At 41.8% G+C, this 16,581-nt stretch overlaps 1 protein-coding gene across 1 annotated transcript in view; it reads left to right on the top strand.

Moving 5' to 3' along the window:
- LOC119828795 (kinesin-like protein Klp98A) overlaps positions 1 to 16,581 on the top strand; it is a 28,543-nt gene that overhangs the window by 11,491 nt on the left and 471 nt on the right. Inside the window, 21 exon segments of the mRNA XM_038351053.1 lie at positions 6 to 43; positions 1,211 to 1,332; positions 1,669 to 1,781; positions 2,165 to 2,335; positions 2,731 to 2,970; positions 3,276 to 3,465; positions 3,789 to 3,963; positions 4,559 to 4,715; positions 4,967 to 5,140; positions 7,823 to 7,948; positions 9,006 to 9,125; positions 10,295 to 10,442; positions 10,870 to 11,005; positions 11,281 to 11,503; positions 12,008 to 12,098; positions 13,096 to 13,241; positions 13,763 to 13,977; positions 14,569 to 14,788; positions 14,909 to 14,948; positions 15,675 to 15,844; positions 16,157 to 16,345. Coding sequence (XP_038206981.1) covers positions 6 to 43; positions 1,211 to 1,332; positions 1,669 to 1,781; positions 2,165 to 2,335; positions 2,731 to 2,970; positions 3,276 to 3,465; positions 3,789 to 3,963; positions 4,559 to 4,715; positions 4,967 to 5,140; positions 7,823 to 7,948; positions 9,006 to 9,125; positions 10,295 to 10,442; positions 10,870 to 11,005; positions 11,281 to 11,503; positions 12,008 to 12,098; positions 13,096 to 13,241; positions 13,763 to 13,977; positions 14,569 to 14,788; positions 14,909 to 14,948; positions 15,675 to 15,844; positions 16,157 to 16,345 — 3,204 coding nt within the window.

Here is a 16,581-nt window from a genome sequence, read left to right as displayed (position 1 = left end):
GCGAGACCGTCTCCAAGGTGCACCTCGTCGACCTGGCCGGCAGGTAAACGGGGTGAACTTGCCAGCTCTTTGTTGCTGGCTGGCTGGCTGTTGAGTAGCACTAAATGATAGCGAAATATTAATAAAACTTTAATTCCTACAAGCGTTTGATTTAGGCTACCGTTTAAATACTACTGACTTTGTAAAGCTAAAGCGGCGGGGAAGCAATGTGGTTTGTACGTGACAAATAGCTTCGATCGGCGTATTTATTTATTTATCATTTAGATATATATATAAGAATTGCTTGTTTAAATACAATATCTTTAAACGAGCAATTTATATATATATATAGAATCTCGGAATCTGCTCAAACGCTTTTCATGAAATTTAGTATATAGGGGGTTTCGGGGGCAATAAATCGATCTAGCTAGGAATATTTTTTTAGAAAATGTCATATTCGTGTTTTATTCGTGTTTTTATCGACTTAAACTTACTTTTTTTAACAAAGCGTTTGAGTAGTCCCAATTTATAATGACTCTTCCTGACATCCATTGGCAAATAATAATACTATAAATGAAAAAATGCGAAAGTTTGTGAGGATGGATGCATATGTATGTGTGCGTCTGTTACTCTTTCACGCAAAAACTATTGAACCGATTGCAATGAAATTTGCTTCGTAGATAGGCACTTTTTATACCGATATTCCTACGGGATACGGACTTACGCGGTTTCAACCGCGGGTCACAGCTAGTGTATATATATAACATGTACTATGTAACATGTACCGGTTCACACTTGGCCAGTGGTGGTTTATTGTTGTTTTGCATATTATGTTGACAGTTTTATTACAGGCTATCAGTCCGGTTACGAGCTTGTTATATGTATCTTTACTATCATTGAAGAATGAATAAAAATAGTCAAGTGTGAGTCGGATTGCGACACTCAGTTTTCCGCATGAATAAGCTAACGCTACAAAATTGAGTTAATAACCTATCCAATCTACGACCGCATAACCGCTGCTTATAATTCATTATAAAAAAATGATACAAAGCGGCAACGGAAATACATCATTTCTGAAAATATCTACATTAAAACTATGGTTCATGAGATAACAGACGTTCAGATAGACAAAGAGGCAGACGGACTGCGAAGTTTAGTAATAAAGTCCCGTCTTACCCTTTGGGCACGGTACCCTAGAATAATAGACCTCCATGTGTCTATCTCCCCACAGCGAGCGCGCGGACGCGACGGGCGCGACGGGCCAGCGGCTGGTGGAGGGCGCGCACATCAACAAGTCGCTCGTCACGCTCGGCTCCGTCATCTCCGCACTCGCCGAGTCCAGCCAGCCCGACAGTACGTGCGCACACACACGCACGCACACGCACATGTACACGCACTCGTGCACACACGAACACGCACACGCACACGCAGGTACACGAATGCGCGCGCACACACACAACGCACACGCACGACAACACTTAAAATAGGCAGATACATAGATAAATAAGCTCTGAAATCGCTTCTTCGTGTGAATACATTACAAACGTATATACAAAAACACAAATGTTTCCTCTTCATAATTTTAGTTTAGATGCACGCAATTTGCGTCTCTGTGCTTTTTGAAAGTTTATTGAGATATTGTATAAAATACATTAATTTTCCGTATAATTTAATATATTTTCCTTTCAGATCGCACACCGAAAAGCAATAAGAAAGTGTTCATCCCGTACCGTGATTCCGTCCTCACTTGGCTGCTGAAGGATTCGCTCGGTGGGAACTCTAAGACGATAATGATCGCTGCGGTTAGTATATATTAGAGTTTAAGGTTTAACATTACAGACATAAAGTCTTCCCCCGTGCGAGCTGGACCAATCCGTTCCGAAGCGTGTTCCACCTCCACACTTGTAAAATTTCCTTGCGTTTTTACTTATGACCCAATTACTTCATACCAATCATCACTACTTAGTACAAAATATTAAAACAAGGCCACCCGATAATGGTTCAAAGCCATCTCTGCCAGGCAATATTTTTGAGGTTTCTAATTTCCATTACGCTTAATGTCTTCTTCTCTGATGTTTAACTTTACTGGCAGTATGCGTACTTTAAAATAAATATAAATAATCCATCTCGTATAGATGCGTCGTTCTGTACCTAAAATTCGTCCGATTTTTGTTCCCACCGGCAGATCTCACCGGCGGACTGCAACTACGGCGAGACGCTGTCGACGCTGCGCTACGCGAACAGGGCCAAGAACATCATCAACAAGCCGACCATCAACGAGGACCCTAACGTCAAGCTCATACGGGAGCTGCGCGAGGAGATCGACAAGCTGCGCGCGCAGATATCGCACAACTCGGTGAGTGGGGATGGGGGAATCGAGATGAGATGGGGGGGGGGGTTCGGTTAATAATGGCGTGGTAGCAAATGTCACAAAAATGCAACCGTGTGGTCACCTCTTCTGCGTAATGCTACATAAACATACATACTTTAAAGATATCCACGATAAATTATTGCGGTTTTAGTTTGCAGTTTAGTTGGGAGCATTAAGCGTTTTCTATCATGTTGCATAAAAGCTTTTATTCTGCCAATTTCGGGTAACTGAAAATTTGTCATTTGCTATATAGTATCGCAAAATTCTAGTAGTAGTCATGATGATAGACCGAAAATCCGCCAAATCAGACCTATTTACCCCCATGACGGGGTGCAATTGCTCCATCTTCTGGATTTTTCGACACTAATTTATGACTCTAGGTGCCGGTGGAGACGGAAGCCGGCGTGCTCGCGACGCTCCAGCGCAAGGAGGCGCAGGAGAAGGTGCTCACCGAGAAGTGGACGGAGAAGTGGCGCGAGACGCAGCAGATCCTGCACGAGCAGAAGGCGCTCGGCCTGCGCAAGAGCGGCCTCGGCGTCGTGCTCGACTCGGACATGCCGCACCTCGTGGGGATCGATGATAACCTCCTCTCCACCGGTGTCACCTTGTACCACTTGAAGGTGGGTGTGTGAAGATACAGGGTTTTGTGTGTATATCATATTCTTATGTGTATACGACAGCCCTTTTTTTAAGTGGGGACAATACGACAGACTGGATAATATGAAGGTGAAACATTTGTAATTTTGTATGTATCGTTATAACGCTATCACATAAAACTGCACCGATTTCGAAAATTCTTCAACTATTTGAAAGCTGCATTTTGCACTGAGTGACAGAGGCGATAAATGTACCACCGGTGAAACCGAGACCGGACAGCTAGTTAACAAATAGCAAATAAGTAGTAATATAAGGCGTTTTCTTACAGGAAGGTGAAACGGTTATAGGCAGCGAGGACTACAGCCCGACGCCGGACATAGTGCTCAGCGGCGCGGGAGTGTTGCCGCTGCACTGCAAGGTGACGCTGCACGACGGCGTCGCCACCATCGAGCCGGCCAGCGGCGCGCAGTGCTGGCTGAACACCGTGCTCCTGGATAAACCGGCTAAACTGAGCCAGGGTGAGTTGGGAATTACAAAAGAAAATGATAAAAAAAAAATGCATTAAACAAGCCCACTAACAAGAAGTCTTTGCTAAACTAACACCCATCGAGAAATTTGTGGCTTTAATAGCTCGATTTTACTGACGTTTACAGCATCTTTAGTTTGTTCCTTCTGCAAGTTCATAAATATAGTAAAGAAAACTGTCGGTTAAATGTGTGTGTGTTTTTTTTTTGTAATTAGCATTGATTTTTTTTTTTTTTGTTTTATGCTGTTCTTTCTTGATGAAATTATTCTGATGTATGCTATTTTTCTTTTCTTTATTGGTTTTTAATTTTCATAGGTTGCATCTTACTTTTGGGCCGCACAAACATGTTCCGCTACAACGACCCGGCGGAAGCGGCCAAGCTACGGCAGGAGGGCAGCGCCTCCATGATGAACCTCTCGCGCCTCTCCCTACTCTCGTGGTCCACCACCGACCTCGCTGCTAGCACGGAAAATCTGAATAACACCTATTCGTAAGTATACTGATAGTGTTTTTAGTTATACAACGAAATTAAAAAATAGGCTAGTTATGTATGTTAGAAATAGCAAGGGTCCAATGATAGAACCTTGTGGCACACTAATGCCATTTACTATTGGTGTTATATTTTTGATGGCTTTCAAGAATTCGGTTCGTTTGTGATTTACTCATATTTTTTGTAATATGTATATAAAATATTGATCAAAATATTTTTTGATAAGGTTTTCTAAATATTATATGTGCATTTAATTTTTAGTTTTATAGCATTGAAATGCTTGTAGCAATCAAATCATTGGAATAATGTTTCGGATTCGTTGTCATGGTTCTAAATCATCTGAATAGATGGCGTGGGGTGCCCCTTAGGCACATAAAACCGAAAGAGTAGAAGAAATTCGATTACTGTGGCAGGATCACAGGTGGCCTAGAGGCTAGGCGTTGCTACGGTTAGGCAAGAAACGCAGGTTCGAATTCTGCCTCGTGATCATTTTTTTTTTATTCTTTCAAAATTTCTCATTATATGTACTTGATATTATATCAAGACAAAAGTATTGTTAAATTTTTGAAATATTTAATCTCAAGTTGTATGTCAGGGACCTAGAGAGCGAGATACGGTGCGAGCGCATATCGCTGCAGAGGGCCGAGCTGGAGCGGGAGAGGCAGCAGTTCGTGCTGCAGCAGCAGGAGCGGCAGCGCCGCTGGCACGCCGAGCGCGAGGAGCTGCTCAAGCAGCAGAAGCAGTTGGACGAGGTGTGTGCTGAGAGAGGGTGCCTTATTATTGGGTGAAATAAGTGTAAAAATAGAACATCCCAGACGTGTGTAAAGGCTTTGTTAGATAGAACGCGCACTTAGCGCGGATCAGAGCTAACCTAATACTGCGCTACGACGCCTAATTTAGTTGTACTACGCGGTAATATGATATCAAATAGGGAAATAAGGCTCTAAGTGAGGGGCGCGGGCGGCCGGTACGGCGTCCTGTATGGATCGTAAACCTGTTCCAGGAGCGCTCGGCGATGGAGCGCGAGTACGCGGCGGCGTGCCGGCGCCTGTCGGGCGACTGGCGCGCGCTCGAGCGCGGCTGGACGCTGCGGCGCCGCGCGCTGCGCACGCGCCAGCGCGACCTCAGCGCGCGCGCGCGCGCACACGCCGCCGCCGCGCGCGCCGCCGCGCACCAGGTGAGCGCACCCGCCCCGCCCCCGCCCGCGCCCGCGCCGGTGCGCCGGACAACCCGCCCGCGAGAGTACTGCCCACATTGTTACCCTTCTGTGATGGGCCACACCAACCAGGTGGGCGACAACCCGCAAGAGTACTGTCCACGCTGTTTCTATTATGAGTCACGCCGACTAGTTGAGCGACAACCCTTATCCGTCTGTCTACCCATTATCGCCACTCTCTCTTCCCCTACACAGCACGCACAGCCGTCATTTGATGTAACGTAGCGTAGGTGAGCGACAACCCTTATGCCACTGCCCGCTACGATCGCCCTCTCTTAGCCTACACGATACACACACCTGTCATTGTGACTGTGCCAGCACAACAACATGCAGCACAGGTGAGCGACAAGCCTCACACCACACCGTCTGCGCTGCGCAGATAAAACGAACCGTGGCCGACACTTAACGATAACACATTAGGTACTAAACAACCCTTACACCATCTCTCTCACGCACAAAACACCAAGTCGTCATTTCGTCGCATGCGCAGGTGAAGAACAGCTAAAATTTGCAAGTGGTGAGTATACGAGTGAAAAATATATGCACAGTTTTATCTATGGCCAAATAGTTTTTAAATGCATTTTTTCTTATATACAGCTTTGTAGCAAAAATGTTTCATACCATAATAGGTAGACGCAATATCTATGACGTACATCATCATAATCATCATCATCAGCCCATATACGTTCCCACTGCTGGAACACAGGCCTCCTGTGAGGGTTTAGGCCATAATCTACTACGCTGGCCAAGTGCGGGTTGGCAGACATGACGTACATAAATCCTTAAAATTAAATCTGAATAATAATTAATATAGAAATATGCATCATAATTTGTGTTTGTATAAGAAAAATAAAAGTAAAAAAGTTTGATGTCTCCTTTGGGAATTATACTCCTGTTTCCCTGATCGGTTTTCTTTGTTTCTTTGGTTGACGCTCAGCGTGTACATGTTCTACAAGGCCTCGACTTTTTATTGCTAGATTCCGCCTTGAATCACACTTTGGACATCTCAGCTTATTTCTTTTTATAAAAACCCACTATATTTAACCGGCATTACCAAAAAACGAAGGACAGTTTTTCATTTCGACTGTATTTTTCTAGTTGTTTCATCACTCGCTGAATCGATACGAAATTGTTGTTATTTCCCTATGCCAGTATTTTAAAATCTAATGTAGTACCTTCGGACATAGCGCCGTAAACCTGTTTATGGAAAATAATTATTTCCGTAACTATATATAAACTAGCACACCCGGCCACGCGTTGCTGTGGCTGAGTAATAATAAAAAATATTAAGATTATAAATTATTGGGATAATTAATCGAAATAAAAACTATCCTATATCTTAAGTTGGACCAAATTACACATAAAATGCCAAATTTCAACAAAATCAGTTGAGTTGGTGAAGAGTTTATTAGGAACATACATCATGACACTGGATTTTTATATAAGATAAAACTCAAAGATACATATAAATGTCCATTGATTCGGGCTGTGCGTTTATAGATTTGTCCGGATCGGGCTGTAATTTGGAATGTTATTTTGGTATCGACGGGCATGCGTGTAGATATTATGACGTAGGCATCAGTTAAAAGAGAAGAGATAAGAATCTAATAAATTCTACCCCTAAGGGTATAAAATGGGGGATGAAATTTTGTACCATGAGAATTAATTAGGACCGCGCGGGCGAATATAAAACTATCTATATAAAACTATATATCGTCGTAATGAAGTATTATAAAACATTTTTAATGCAAGTATGTGCAATAAATTAATCACATTGCGTGTATTTCCGCAAGATATTTTTTATTCCTTTCATTTTTATCTCGACTAATGCCATTACTGCTGTAATCATACGTGTCGTTGTCCTATATATTATGCAGCTGTACTAAGGTCTCTCGAACGATGAATATCTCAGTTTGCTTAATCGACTTGTTATATTAATTACTGGCTGCGCCCCGTTTCACCCGCGTAAGTATGTATGCCTTAGGAATATCGGGATGAAAAGTTTCGTATGTGTTTTTCTAGTTGTCCAGCTGTCTACGTACCAAATTTCATTGCAACCGGTTCAGTAGTTTTTGCATGAAAGATCAACAAACACACACACACACATCCTTACAAACTTTCGCATTTATAATATTAGTAGGATTGTTTTTAAATGACAGTGGGATTGAAATAAATTCAAATAAAATAAAATTACTTGAATATTCGTATATAACTTTGCGATCGAGTTACATTAGTACCGCACATCGCAACAACTTGTATCACGCATACAATGATGTGTTGTTTTGTATTAATTTTTCTCACAATCGTTTATTATTTGATCGTATCACATAGAAGCTAGCGCTTGACGCTTGGGCAATACGCGTGAGCTATTTTATTTTGTATTATTTTAACTGGATTTCTGAATTTGTTACGTAGTCTTTTGAAATTTATTTTGAAGTTGGCAGATTTAATTTTAATTGTTTAATTAAATTTTAATAATCACTAATTCAGTTAGCCCTGTTAAAGTTTTCTCAAATTCCAAAGAACAAATCTGTTATCTTATAAATTTGAATTTTGGTTTTATTTCTCAAACGGAGGGTATTTTGAAAATTCAGAAAGTCCAGTACTATATGTTTTTTCTTTTGCTACCCCCATGTCCCGTAGATTGAGAAAGAGGAGAGTATGATCGTGGAGCTGGAGGGCCAAGTGGGGGGGAAAAGGAGGGAATTGGACGAGTATGTGGCGAACAGCATCAGCGTTCTGCTGGCACAGGGCTGCCGGCTTGACGAGGTTTGTGGTTTTACTGTAGTGCAGTGCTTTCAAATTTCGAAAATAGAGTTGACTTTTCTAGAAGTCAGGTCAAACTAAATGTTTGATTTTACATGCTTTTGCCCGTTTGTATAAAAGTGCATTATGTTCTTAAGTATTATTTACTTGCATGTGCTACATTCAAACACCGAAATGCTCACTAAGCGTAAAAATAGCTCGAAACCCAGTAGAAGTTCCATATCGCGAAATTCGAGCTATGGCTCTAATAAAAAAAAGGAGATTGTATGCTATATCTATATGGTAAAAACACTATTAACTAGTAACTTTGTACACCACGTTGAAGTTAAAACGCTAATCATAGGAAAATACCACATGGGGAAATTTGTGTCGTGGCCGACATGATTTACGACCAGGACGTGTTGTGGCTATGAAGAAAAGTCATTATGTTTTCGGAACTTTAATTAGTTCAATTTGTTTACTATAACAAGGCGGACAGGCGGATCACTTGAAGGAATTATGAATTCATACAAAGTCTATTCTGGTGGTGGTTATAGAGTTTATTTAGCACGACCACCTGTGACCACGATGCGTTGTAAGCTAAATTTTTCGCTGAATGAGTTTTTTGGGTCATTAAGCATAAAATACAGATATGTTTCTGAAAGAAATTGTGATTTAATAAAAAGATCAATTCTTATCAACACGTAATGCTTTTAAATCGTTTTGTTGTATACTCATATCTATATAATTAGAATGGTTTTCTAATACACTTTTAACTGGACTTAATTTCATTTCGTTCGAATCGTTTAACAGCCATTTCGATATAGTTATTTTAAATTGTTTTTTCTATACGAGTTATATTTAAAAAAGATTGTATCAAAATTTCTATCTGTGAAGAAATGACATAGAAATCAAAAGTTAGTAGTCAGTTAATAAGGTGATTAGAATTTACTTTATAAATTACTTGCTTCGTTGAAAGAAACAACGCAAACATTAATTTTCTTATGTGTAAATCGATATCCTTGTTGCTATTTAATAAAGAATTTATTTATTTTTATTTATAATAAAATGTATTTTCCAGAACCTCTCGCCGAGCCCCGAGAGCCCATCCTCCGAGACGTCCACCGAGTGTCTGATGCACCTGCTGCAGCAGTGCGAGCCGAAGACGGCGCGCAACATCACCGACACCGTCAATCGACACGTGAGTGGATTGTATACTAGCTGTAGCACGCGGATTTGTCTCTGTTTTAGTGTCACCAGGAACATTTCAGGAGTATCTGAGGGGCATTTTGATTGGAAAATTCTTAATTCAGGCGTAACTTTTGTTATGTATTTATTTTCAGTCTGAATCTTCTATTTGTGATAAGTAATAGTAGATTCGATAAATATCATTTATGTCTTTGTATCATCATCAGCCCATATATGTTCCCATTGCTGGTACACAGGCCTCCTATGTGGGTTCAGGCCATAATCCATCACGTAGGCCAAGTGCGGGTTGGCAGATGTCATATGTCGTCTAACTTTTGATTCTCAGGCATGCCGGTTTTTCACGATGTTTTTCTTAACCGATTCGAGCAGTGGTGATGTGGTCTACAAGCGCAGACAAATTGAATTATCAATTTGTTTCGATCAAATAGACAGACAGACTGACAGAGTTACTTTTGCATTTATAATAGTAGTAGGGATTCCGGAATTAGATTCAAAAATAATTTTCTTGTTTGACATTTTAGGTCTGTCCCCGGTTATATGTAATTATTTCTTTGATTTCTATTCTATTTCGTTTAATGTAAGACAGCTATTTTCATTTGAAAGTTTACCCCATTGCATCAAAAGGAGAGTTATGTTTTTCGAGTATATGTATATATATGTCTGTATTTTGGGGCACTTTTTACTTGATAGATTCGGGCTTGAAACGTGTTGTTAGAATTTTGTAATTGTTAAAATAATGCCTGTCTTAGATACATTCATGTTAAAATATTTTTTGCCCGTACAGGTGTGCCCGCTATCAGTGTCGTGTACTATCCATTATAGCAGTTAGCTTGACGCTAAAAGTTGCCTAACGTATCAGAAACACCTTAAAAACTGTATGTTTGTATGTAACGTACTCCATTAGACTCGACATTGTACACTTATCAAGGATCAATGACAATACAATAGTCTCATGAGCTACATATACATATGTCATCTCCCTACCTTTCGTCAGGATCGCCAGAATTAAATGTTTACTTACTTCTACTCTGTATAAGAGGCAGTGAGATAATTTGGTTGATTCTACCATATAAAAACGTGTGTGTGTGTGTTTTTTTTTGTAATTTTGAATGAATTCTTTTTTCGCTTTCCTCTCATCACCAATATCCCCCTATGCTACAGCGGAAGGAGTTAGAGACACTAGAGCAAGAGCTGCAAGCGCGCGTGTCCTCGGTGGCGGCGCAGCGCGTGAAGGTGGAGCGGCTGCAGGCCGAGCTGGCGCTGCTGGCCGCCCGCCAGCGCGGCCTCACGCAAGCGCTCGCCGATCCTGGTGAGTATACCGCCGGGGACAATATGGGGCATTCGTCGACACATATAGTCATGTATGGTATTCGGGTTCTTCAGAAACGCGGGTTCTGTCGTAAAATCGTCTTTCTGCTCCGTAGAATACTTGGCGTTGAAGAAAAATTTATCATGTAATAGTTCTAACCCATTATCCAACCCTAAATGTTATCCTGTCTAAAGCTAAACAACCCTGCTTAATAATAGGAAGATTGTTATTGACTGACTTATGTCGAGCCCCATCACAAGAAATGAGACTAGAATGAAGTTTAATCTTCTAAACTAAAATTAATAACGTATTGATATAAACTTTAATTGTTTGTTTCTATAAATATAGGCTATATGGTTTAATAAACAGGCTCTTTAACATGTATCTCATTTTCTAAAATAATTTACTAAGAATGCATATTGGACAGACGGCGAAGGCGATTTGTCGCCAATAGAGGGTGTGAAGCGCAGCAAATCCGAGTTGGTGCTGAGGACCAGGGACGAGGAACCCCCGGAGCCGCTCTCGGCTGACGAGAGGGAGCACTATCGAGCTAAACGACTTAGGTGAGGGCTACTGCTCATTATCGTGATTTAAATATATTTCTTAACATCCGATGATCAGACTTTTTTTTTTCTGAGTCGAATGACTAAACTGGAGGATCATTCAGTGATCACTTCGGTAACTCTTTAAATTCTCTTAAATTCGTTTTGGAGAAATAAATGTAACGCTTAAATAATGTTCCTCACAAGTAGAAAAAAAAAACGACCGAATGTCACAAAGGCTAACTAAGTTTGTTATAAAAGAGTACGTCACATTTAACACAATTGATATCGGGCAGCATGCGGCTCAGCCTGGACCCGCTGCCCTCCCCGCCCTCCCCGCCGTCGCCCACGTTCCACACGGCCTCCTCCTCGCCGAAGCTCCCGTCGGAGTCAACCCTGGCGAGTCCGACGAGCCCGACCAGCCCGACCAGCACGGAGGGCTCGGCGCCGCCGCGCGCCCGCCGGAGCGCCAGCGTCGACGACAGCGACGACATGTCCAGCACGGAGGAGTATCACAAGGTGCCTTCTTACTTCTTGTACTCGTCATTTTTTTTTTATTTTGTTCTGTAGATAGGAACATTCATCGTTGTGGTTTTTTTGGGAGAAGTTTTTATCTATACTTGATATTATAAAGCTGAAGAGTGTGTTTTTTTGTTTGAACGCACTAATGTCAGGAACTACTGGTCCGATTTGGAAAAATTATTTCACTGTTAGATAGCCCATTTATTGAGGAAGGCTATAGGCTACATATGTAACGCGGGCGAAGCCGGGACGGACCGCTAGTGTAGGATAATCAACAAAATTTTGGTGAAAAACGGGGGATCAAATCGCGTTTCATGATCGATTTTATTTCTTTTTAATTTATTTTTGAATTTTTCCCTTTTTTGTATTTGTTCAAATAGTTCTCAATATTTAGCAATATTTTGGTGAACTCGAATCTCACTTAAAGAGAGTGAGATATAGTGATATTGTATATTGTTGTGTTGTTACATTGGTATTAATCCGGGTGTTTTCTAATTTCAGCCGAGTAGAATAGTAGAAGGGCAGTCGTCCAGCTCAATGGAACGGTCGCCAGAAGAAAGACATCAGAGGTCCAAATATAGGCGGCGATTGGGTATGATAAAATATTCATAATGTTTAATTCTTAATCCTATCCTATCCTATCCTATCCTATCTATAGGAAATACCTATCCTACTATCCTGCCCTACTTCCTATCCTACTATAATATTACAAACACAAGTTTGTAAGGATGTGTGTGTGTTTGTTACTCTTTCACACAAAAACTGCTGAACCGATTGCAATGAAATTCGTTACGTAGACAGCTGGACAACTGGAATAACATATAGGCAACTTTTTATCCCGATGTTCGTACGGGATACGAACTTACGCGGGTGAAACCGCGGGGCGCAGCTAGTTCTTCATTATTTGCTTTAACAAATTCAATTGGAAGTTTTTATTTTGATAGCGAAATGTTACTTTTGCTGCCTTCAGCTAAGAATAATTTAAGCAGTCGCCCAAGTCGACTGGTTGAGAACAAATGTTAGCATGTCACATTGTTGGGTAATTCAGTGATAGTCTGAGACATGCAATATCCTCAAAATGTTTGGTCGAGTGCAAGTTTGATATTCAGATATGATGATGTGCGCATCCGCTAAGAATGGATTTTGGTAATTTTAGCCCTAAACGAATAAAATAGGGCATAAAAGTTTGCAACAGAAAAATTTATTATGAGCACGCGGGCGAAGCTGCGGCCAACGTCGGGCAGTATTTCTTTAGTAGTTTTGTTTTGTCTTTCGCCTAAAGGTTGCCTGGCAGAGATGTCTTGGAGTAATAAGGCCACCATATGTATAACTTCTCTTAGTGCGTTAAGAGTTTCATTTTTTTTTTCATTTTCTTTCCGACAAATTGTACAATGAAGAATACATAATTAACTAGCGGTCCGCCCCAGTTTCTGCCGTCCGTCTTCCTCAATAAATAGGCTATCTAAAACTGAAAGAATTTTCCAAATCGGACCAGTAGTTCCTGAGATAGCGCGTTCAAACGAACTCTTCAGCTTTATAATATATATTAGTATAGATATAAATAAATAGTTTATACGATACACCGACAGGCGAGCGTCGCGGGCGGCAAGTGACGGAGGCGGAGGCGCTGCGCGCGATGCAGCGGCTCTGCTCGCGGATCGCCTCGCAGAAGATGCTCGTCATCTCCTCGCTGGAGAACGACTGCTCCAAGGAGGACCTCAACAGGCAGATACAGGTGAGCGGGAGCTGGGCTCGCTGATGGTAACTTAGACTCCCAAAGTATTCTTGGCAAGTGGCGATTTTGTTAAAGTTATGAGCAAGTTAAGATGTTAAAACAGAAGAGGAAGGAGAGTTGTAAAAGCAATCCTCTCTTGTTACGTTAACTTGGTTATTTTACGAGATATCATTTAGAAGAAACTAGTTTCCACGTTGGAGATCCTGTTATAAAAAAGGGCAAACACGTGCTAACGTAAAAAATACTACTAAAATACTAGAAAAATTATTAACGAAAATCTTATAATTCTTATTTAAATTTCATATTATATTTCCTACTTTGTCAGGTTGAATAAAAATTTAAAACTGGTTCTCCATGTATCTCTGTACCATACGTATCTGGTCCTTCGAACACTATATGAGTTTAAATAAAATAAGTAAAAAACTCCATTTGCCATACGTTTCTGCCGTACATTATACGAATTTGGTCCTTCGAGCCGGTGAACGCTTGAACGCAATTGACACTTCGCCATCACACCTCAGGTGCTGCAAGAGCTGCAGAAGAAGTACGTGCGGCTGGAGATGGCGCTGCAGTACTCGTTCTTCGACAGCCAGCCGAGCCGGCGCACCATCATGGTGACGCCGATACAGGAGACGCCCTCGCTGACGCTCAGCGAGAGCGACATGCACGTCAGCACTGAGCCGGAGCAGACTGATAACAATGATGATGGCCTTGTGCAGGACTCGCTGCGGCATAGGTGATGTCACGTTTCTTAGTTTTTTTTTTCAAGTTGGTCATGTGGTAATATTAGGCTCTCGGCAAGAAAGAAAAAACATGACATACACAAAGTCTATGTATATATATAGTCACATGAGAAGAAAAAAACTAGTAAAATCTAGATTCGGGCAATATTTTTTTCTACTATGTACATGAATCCGGGCATGTCTATTTTATTAATAGCTTATTTTTAAGGAATCTACAAACTATAAGCTGAAATGACGCACGCACACATTTGTACAATTGACGAATCATCCGCCGCTCGCACACATACAAATTACACGCCTCCGTACTATGTTCAGAAGTAAAAATACGCGATTTAATTGAAATTTAATTAATTGATTTCTTACAATTAATTAATTTACAATTGTAAATCACTATTAAATTACTTTGTTACTTGAAGAACAAATGAGAAAAATATCAAAATAATTGCCCGCATATATCCTGGAGCAAATCTATACATATTTCTGTTTCTATTTACTGCAGTGAATTATACACTTCAAGCCGTTATATAAAACGCATTAAGCTCCCGTAGTCCCGTATTAACTCAGTATTTCCTTAAAATCTCCAGGCTCAAGGACAGCGACGGTGTGGAAGCGTCAGACAACGTGTCCACGTCGAACGACGAGCTGAGCTCGGAGCCCTCGTGGCCGGACCCGCTTCGAGCGCTCGCTTCGCCGGACGCGAGCGACCTTGACCACGACCACGACCATGACCATGACCGTGACCGTGATCTCGACCGCGACGATTACCGCAGGGGGCGTGACCGCCCCGCGCCGTTGGTTATACCGGTATGTGGGGGTTTACCGATAACTAAGGAATAAGAGCAAATGGGACAATTTATTTAAATATCTATCATTAAGCCGTGTTTTAATTTTTTTAAGACTATACAATTTATTATTCGCTTTCAGGATTACACATTGGAGGGTCTTCATCATCCCATCGATTTTTGTAAGTATAGAGTTAACGACAACTATCTACACTAGAAGGAAACCTTTGTATTTTTTGGATGTTTGTAACGTTTTCACGCGAGAACTACTGGATCGATTTCACAAAATTCTTTCACGATTAGAGAGCCGCGTGTTTATTGAGTGTCATAGGCTATATATGTACCAAGGGCGAAGCCGGGGCGAACAGCTAGTACGAAATATACAGCTAATTTTAATAGCTTGAAAATTGTGATGATAACTAGCTTTTGCCAGCGGCCTCACATGCGTTAAATTTGGAGTAGTGTAATAGATGTTATTATTCAATATATAAAGCTTCCTCTGAATCACTTTATTCAATTAACAAAAACAATCAACAATTCAAAATCGAACATTTATTTATTCAATTAGACTTGCCAAAGAAGCACTTTTGAATCGTCATAACACAGCTTTTAACGATGGTAAATGACCACCGGTCAGAGAAAGCGAATTTGTTTATGTTTTGTTGTGATTATCATTTCATCGGTGATGATGATATTCCACCCTGATGACATGGGGACAGATAGAGATAGCGACTGATTTATAGTAGTATACTAGTTAGTGATTATTGGGGCATCGGTGATGATGATATTCCACCCTGATGACATGGGGACAGATAGAGATAGCGACTGATTTAAAGTAGTATACTAGTTAGTGATTATTGGGGCATCGGTGATGATGATGATGATGATGATGATGATGGTGTTCGCAGCGGAGGTGATATCAGTGCCGGGGTGGGTGACGCGCGGCGCGGGCGCGGGCACGCACCACGAGTACGAGGTGCGCGTGCGGCTCGGGCCGCACTGCGCGTGGCAGCTGCTGCGCCGCTACCGCCGCTTCCGCGACCTCTACCTCGCCGCGCGGAAGGCCTACGGGGAGAAGGTGGGTCGCAGCATCAGCTCTGCTGGGTGGCACGTGATCTGTGTGAACATTGAGCGCGTTTCCACGTGCCTGGGGGAAAGGGAGCCTGTTTTGTATACATAGTTAGTTGCCACGGTTCAGCGAATGGGGTGCGCGGGTTGGTTACCTTGCCGCGTTTTTTTTCGTATTCTTTAAAAATTTCTACTCACACATTTCATGACTTCTTTTTGTATGTATAAGTTCTGTATACGAGCAAGTGAAAGAATTTAGTTGATTTCTGTCATTAAAGTGTCCTTTTTTTTTGTGTAATAGTGAGTTTTTTTTATGAATCAGGTGGCGGCGATCCCGTTCCCGCCGCGCGCGCTGTGGTCCTCCGAGGCGCTGGCGGTGCGGCGCCGGCCGCAGCTCGAGAGCTTCCTGCGGCGGCTGCTGGCCGCCTGCGCGCTCGACCGCCGCTGCCCGCTGCACCGCGAGCCGCTCACGCGCGACGCGCTGCAGGCCTTCTCGCCCTTCTTCCGCAAGGTGACACACACACACACACACACACACACACACACACACACACACACACACACACACACACACACAAAAAAAGAAAGAAAAAAAAAGAAAAGAAAGAAAATATATATCTGTAGCAAATTTTATTGAGATCGGTTAAAGAGGTAAAGAACTGACGGACTGACAACTCACTCATGTATAATATTGAGAAGGGGATAGCACAATACGTTGCGTACTATGCTATCCCCACTCGCTAACGC

This window comes from Zerene cesonia, chromosome 8 (assembly GCF_012273895.1).
Source record: "Zerene cesonia ecotype Mississippi chromosome 8, Zerene_cesonia_1.1, whole genome shotgun sequence".
NCBI lineage: Eukaryota > Metazoa > Arthropoda > Insecta > Lepidoptera > Pieridae > Zerene > Zerene cesonia.
This window is presented reverse-complemented; position numbering and strand designations above follow the sequence as displayed.